The following is a 6860-nucleotide window of genomic DNA, read 5'->3' as shown; positions in this document are numbered from 1 at the left end:
CTTCCATTCTAGGTTCCCCAAACAAACTTTTCCCCTCATTGCTGTGCTATCAAATCTGCCGTTGGATTTGTTTCAAGCCAGCCAACCAGCCAGCCAGCTACGTTTGTTAGCTTTGTTTGCTTTGCGAGCCGCTTTTCATCGTCAGGGGCGGCAGATCTAGATGCAGCACAATGCCTTCACCTGATCTCGCCCTACTTCCTGGAGACGGCCTATCGGCTCCTGAGATTGGGTGCGCGGTGATTGCCATCGGAAGTTTTTGGCTTTAAGTAGTTGACGGAGTCCAATGGGAAATATTTACACTTTGTGCCACTTTTTCTACCACCCTTTTTCGCTAATGTAGTTTGTGAACTCTGAGGTGCAAACACATGGCTGGATTACCACTTCCCCCACCACGTATTACGTCCTTGCGTCTGATAGTCTTCGGTCCGTTCTTGAGGTGTCCCTTGCTGCTTCATCGAGACGGCCACGGCTAAGGTAGGTAATGCAGCTGATGTTTTCAGGGTCTTACGGTGTGTTTACGTGACAGAAACCGTCACGTCATCCAGTTGTATGTACAACCTAACCCTGGTTTGTCTGTTAGTCTGGTACAAAAAAAACGCCCATTTCCACTCTCGAGCAACTGAAGTGGAAAAGCATTCGGGTTTTGAGCGGACGGATGCCGTAGAGGGGACTGCTTTTTATATCCTTCAGTCTTGAGGGCCTTAAATGAAGACGGAGAAAGGCATAAGAGGCTTCTGTGGCGTTTTTAACCCTTGCCATTGTCCCATGATACTGCAAACGGAGGCCAGTTTCTCTTCTCAAAGGCCAATGAAAGCTTTAGATCTCCCCTGCTCAACCCTTGCCCGAAGAACCAAACTAACAAACAAACCAGTATTGAATTGTATGTATGTGGCTGACTGCAGTGTCCTAGCATGCGTATGCGTGCCTAGGTAAGCTTTTTTCAGGGTCCATTCCCTTACTTGTTGAAGGGACTGACTGCATGGAACATGCCGTGATGCGATGGAAAAGATAGATCGGTTCCGACTCCGAACCCCGAGTTCCGTCCCGTTTGTTTCGTCCCGCCTTCCAGCAGACCCTGTACCGGGCTACCTAGCTTAGGTCCGCTACAGGGACCCCGCGCGCGGCGACCGTTGAAGAGAGCCCCAGGCATACTGGGGAATCTATCAGTGGAGTAAGCCCGCGTATGATGACCCTTATTTCTCTGGGCCGGAGACTTTTGAATGAGCCAGGGCACTACCTCTACCTTAATCCATGCAGTACTTATATGTATGGAATATTCTGCCATGGTTTTTAAACCCTGAGAAAGTAGAAACAGGAATGTTTGAAGAGACACTCGATCGTTCGGGGCCTAAACTTTCGCCAGTATGTAAGCATGTACTCGGACTCACAACCATTCGTGGTACCTGAGACTTATCTCCGATCCGAGGTCGAGACGTACCGTACCGTGAGCTTTCTTTCCCATCGCATGTACACAATTTAGGTAAGCTTGATAGAGAAGTGACAGGCGTGCGTTCAAATGCGGCCAGGCAGCTATCCAACGGTCAGGCGGGTCAGGGTACCCTTTGGACATTCGGCCAAATATATGGCCCCATTTCCACCCACAGCCAATGATGTAAACCTTCTTTTTTGCATCATAATCTTACAGTACCTCCTTCTTAAAACCAGACAAAAATTGTTCGTAGCGCGCCGAAAATGGCAGGCCGGCTTTTTTTCACTACAATATTGGCATTCCCTCGTTCAGCAGTTCAGGGGATCATATGCCATCGCGAATGTCGCGTGTGCCCCATATGGCAAACCCCACAATCCTTAGGCAGCAAAGTAGCATTCCCTGAATGCTTAAAGGATGGCGCGATTCGGCCTTTGCGTACATAGGTACTTGAGAACTACACGAGTTCGATGATTTGTATAATTCACATGAGTTAGTATTATTTGTAAAGGTGGGTCAAAAATAATATCGTGAGAAGAGCGCCACAAGCCATAACCTGTCTTCGAGGATGATCTGTCAGAAGCGGTTCCGAATCGGCTGCGGCGATCTTGAAGAAGCGCATTCCACGTATTCTTGTAAGAGTGGTTACGTTTCTCTCCAGGTCCAAAAGAAGAAGCTTTTGATGTCCGATTGAGATGCCGACCCGATAGAGTGACAGACACCGTGACGTGACATGCTAGAGGAGTGCCCATCATCCACCATGACTAACCAAGAATACATCTCACTTTCCATTTGGGGATTATTCTCTCTGCGCCATTGACCATTTTCGTCCTTTTTTTCTTTTCTGCAGATTCCTGTTTACTCGGCGGAGAGGTCTCCGTAACAGCTACGTCACACGAAGCAGATCGTTGCCCTGAAAGACGAGCACAAGTGGGCGCCTCGGCTGGTGCCAATGTGGTGATATTCCGTCCTAAATGATGTTGTGATGCTCTTTGATGCTTGGTCATCGCATATGGGTTGTTGATGTACTGTCGTAAGTGTCGTTGGCATGTGAGATACTTCGGAAACCACCGGTTTCCTATCTACCTGTCAGCGAGTGCTCAATCGGCGTGAGGAATAATCGCAAGCACTCATTCACGAAAGAGAACAGGGGAAACAGGTAATGCAAAGAAAATCAGTTGCAGAAAGGTTTATGCGTGAGCATTTCCAACTGTAAATATGAACAGTAACCACATCTTCGTCATGTTGTTTGTACGCTATTGACTTGCAACTGTAGCGCTGCTCTCATCGCAGCCCCTTCATCCCTTGAGCTCTTCTCTGGCTCCTCGCTATTGTTCACCTGTTCACTCTTGCTTCGTGCTTTGTAGCCTGGCAGAGCTCGCATCTCGCTCGGTGACTTCGACATGCCAAAATGTGTAACAGATAGAAAAGAAGGAGTAGGCCATCCATTTAGATAAAACCAAAGTCAAGACCGGGCACCCTCTGTTGGAACCCGAGAAAGGGAAGTCCCCAACGCCACATGTGATGGATGTTAAGAGAAAATGCGTAGAAGAATAGGAAGAAAACGGGATGGATACTTTCAAGGAGAGACAAGGGAAGAATAGGATGGTAAGAAAAGAAAGATAGAAAACCAAATGGGGATAATGGTGAAAAGGGCTACCAGCCACGGTAATCAATCTGCCACCCGTCGCTGTGCCGCCGTAAAAGCATGCCATTCTCTCCTCGTCAAGTCGTCCAAGACACCCGATTCCTGTAATTGCTATTGTTGCCGTCCTTGCAGCAGTTGTTCGCACGCCTGCTGTGCCATCCTCGCGCTAGAGGCTTGTTGGTAACTGCTTAGCTCATCTCTTGTCGGCGGCCGCGAATTGTGAGCGCTGCTAGTCGCAACATTGGCCGCTCTCTCATCGCGATCTGCCACGTCTGTGAAGCCGGGACTTGAAATCCCGTCCTCATCAACATGCCTTGGGTCGTTGAATATCTGCTCAACAGTCTCATAGTACTGTTCGGAAGTAAGTTGGGGAAACCTTTCGTCGCTCCTCAACTCGTAGAAAGATTGCTCATGGGAGGGCTGTCGAGTTGTCGATACCATGTTCACCATGGTTTGCTGCTGGGGATGATTGTTGGGGAAAACATTATGGAGACCAAGACCAACCGATCCACCGGACCAGTCAGGCACCATGTTTTGGTGTGGTGTAGAGTAAGCAGCCCCTCCATGCAATGCCGAGCTGGTATGCTTTCGCTTCTCCAACTTCTTGCGCCGGCGGGTTCCCGTCTTTTCTTCTATTTTGGCATCCTCAAGGCCCAACTTGATAAGCATGGCCGAAATGTGTTGAGGCTTCCAGTCCCAGATCTTGCACCCACCCTTCTCCTTCATGTGAGCAATGAGGCGTTGGTACCTCTTCTCTTCGTCTTGAAAAAAGGCTTCTTTCAGACGTTGAATCTGAGACCGCTTGTCAGTGAACAATTCTCCTTTTCAAGACTCCTCACAAGCCTTTCGAAGCTTACCTCTTGTTCTGGCCACACACCAAATTTGGCTACAGCCCGCGATATCTTCATTTGCAGTGCCGCCTTTTCCCAATTGCCATGATGCCTCTCCGAGTACTTGGCCTTCATTTCTTCCCACATCCCCTTCCCCTTCTCAGAGATATGCTCCTTTCTGAGCTGGAACAAGAACTTATCGTCTTCCGGTGCGTCATCATGGAGGATTAGCTCCTCCTTATTACCCTCCCCTTCTTGATAAGCAGCCGATCCATCTGTGTACCCTGGACGCGGCGACTCCTTTGATGTTCGAGACGATGCTTTCCCAGGCTTGGAAGTCTTGCTCTTCTCCTGTCGCTTCCGCTTCGATGGAGCAATTGTTGGTGTATGGGAAGGGTATTGTGATAGGAACATGGTAGGATCGCCACGCAGTTCATCAAACCCAGCGATCCTTGGGGTTGTCTGTGGTCTGTACTGGGAATGGTTGGGATGGGTGAGTTGAGGCGCTTGACCGTTGAAGGCCATCCGATGGTCCATTGGCGATCCATGGATGTTCGGGTGAGGCTGTTGCGTTCTATACATGTATCCAGATGCGGGATCTACCTCCACGCCCGGAAAGTGAGGATATTCCGGAAAAGGGTGTTGCGATACCTCACCACCATGAGAGGTCGAGACACTATAGGAACCCAAGTAGGGGTCTGAAGGCCCCGGTGGAAATTCGGGTTTGGGAGAAATTGCATGGTGGGGGTTGGAGGCCATGTATGCGGATGACTGATTGAATTGATGGGCTTCTGTTACTGATGGGAGACCGGACATTGAGGGGGAATCCTGACTTTCGTAGGGACTGTAATAAGTCCTTCCTGTGTGTGGAGGCGTCGGTACCGCATGGAGAGACATTGCTGATTGTGAGGTGTAATCCTCCGTCTTTGGGGACGGCATTTGGTTTAAAGGGGGGCTCTCGGAGCCAGAAATTGGTGTTAGAAGGGTTGTATCGACGGTGGCTGGGTAGTTGAATGAAGAAATGCCCGAAACCTGCCCAATTGGTAAGTGAGTGTAGCAGTCAGATGGGACCTTAAAACGTACACTGAATGGGCCCAAGTCTAACTCAGGGGGGGAGTAGGCAACAGTATGTGGGCCGCTCGGACAAGCGGTCGAACCGGGGAGCGTTAGACCGCGGACACGCAGTCGCTTCGGGTGATGTGTGCTCGGCGTCAGATACTGGGGACTGGTCATGTCGAGGTGGAACTGCAGGTGCTGAAAAGGTGTGCAGATGCTGGAGGTGGCAATGTAGTCGTCCTCCGAATCTGGATCAAAACGATCGTCTTCTAGACTGTCGATGAATGGAGAGGAGTGCTGTTCCTGTCCGTCTAGATCCATTTTGGAAATTTAGAATTTTTCTTGCTGGGAAACCTGGAACAAAATGCGGCGGGGCTCCTTGGAAGGTATATCCATCTTGTGCTGACCTGCTTGCCCAAACGAGAGAGAGGGGAGAGGAAGAGGTCCTTATAGGGTGATGCTTGGATCCTTGACCCGGCAGGAATGGAAAGGGAGGCGGAGGGGCATGCAAGGTGTGCGGCGAAAAAGGAATCAAACGTACCTTAATTCATGTTCTCAAATAAATACACAACAGCAGGACTGAGAAACGAAGAAGTAGAAGGTTTAAGACGGCAGGTCGTGGGGCAAGGATATGGTTTTCTAGTACTGGCGGACGAGCAACTCGTATGAGCAAGCCTCCTTTGCTCCTCGAAAGTGGCCCAGGATCAGGATAACGAGCGGCACGTACTGTGGTACTGGCTCGAGGACCATGCGGGGGTAAAAAAGTGGATAGCTATGATACATACCCTTTTGATGTGCATTAGGCTAACCGCCGTCGAGGAATAGGTGTGCGGAGCCTTGGGACTGAACAAAACTGTGTGCTTGCCAGGGTATGGGGGTGATGGGGGTATGAATCGGGAAGGGGGGGGGGACAAAGCCATGCTGGGTCGGTCTAGAGTCGTTTGCCATGCGGGTCCGATTTGGCAGGCCCATTAACACATACAAGATGATTCCTAGACCCCCTTGATGTGGAATTCTCAACGAGGCCCTTTGTCATCTGGAGCTGGTCGTGACTGCGTATCAAACGAGAATTGTGTGTCATTTCTCTTGTTAGCTGGAAGAACTGGCAATCACGTACTGACATAGCAGTCAAGAACCAGGTGTGTGGCCAGCGTGGATGGGGAGAATAGTAAGCTGGCTGCTATGCAGGACTTATACAGAGCGGCCGCTTGATCGAGGCTGTCGAGGTTCAGCGCGAGCGGGAAATGTGTAGGTAGGTACAGAACGCAGCAGAGTTCTACCTGACCCCCTTGCACGTTTAGCAAAGCAAATTGGGCTCAACGGGCCTCCATGGGGAGCTTCTTGAGCTCCACTGTGTAATAATACAATGGTACCGGATGGCCTAGCTTGAGGCAGAACTGGTAGTAGGGCCGGGATCGTGGTGAACGAAGATGCGGTTTCTAGTTGTGTAACTTGAGGTGTAAACAGTTAGATTTGGACCCCGTCCACACTCCTCTGGGATGGAAGAGGTGTTCGGGACGGCAACGCTCAACATCAGCCAGGGGGGCGATGCCCCTGATCACTTGCCAAGGGTACGGAGCGCCATGTACTTCGCAGGGGTAAGCAGGGGGACAGGTGGTGGAGATAGCGTCCAGAGGTCGCTGCTGGCAGGGGTGAAGGACTTGCGAAATGTACGGTGCAGAACTAACTGTATCGCAGTACAAGCGGCCTGCTCGATGGTTCCTGGTCGGTGGTCACCAGATGAGCAGCGAGGACAAAAAGGTACATTGGGAGACAAATGATGTCCACACAAGGTACCCGAGTGTACAGCCCCGTTCCCTTGTGATGACCAGAATTCCTCAATGCGCGTCTCTGAAGAGCAAGCCTGTCGTACATGGTTGATGTAACCAACTGGCGGCTA

General features: G+C 50.5%; 1 protein-coding gene across 1 annotated transcript; it reads right to left on the bottom strand.

Annotated features, from left to right (window-relative positions):
- Positions 1-2464: 2464 nt before the first annotated feature.
- On the bottom strand, positions 2465-5281 carry SMAC4_04989 (uncharacterized protein; the record flags this gene model as incomplete). The annotated part of the gene is made up of 3 exons (XM_003352826.2): positions 2465-3866; positions 3932-4936; positions 4988-5281. The coding sequence occupies 3 exons, from the start codon at positions 5279-5281 to the stop codon at positions 3186-3188; spliced, it is 1980 nt and encodes a 659-aa protein (XP_003352874.2). The 3' UTR covers positions 2465-3185.
- Between the last annotated feature and the right edge of the window lie 1579 nt (positions 5282-6860).

Source organism: Sordaria macrospora, chromosome 1 (genome assembly GCF_033870435.1).
Source record: "Sordaria macrospora chromosome 1, complete sequence".
NCBI classification, from domain to species: Eukaryota; Fungi; Ascomycota; class Sordariomycetes; order Sordariales; family Sordariaceae; genus Sordaria; species Sordaria macrospora.
The sequence above is the reverse complement of the archived record's forward strand: the minus strand, read 5'-3'. Positions and strand labels throughout refer to the sequence as shown.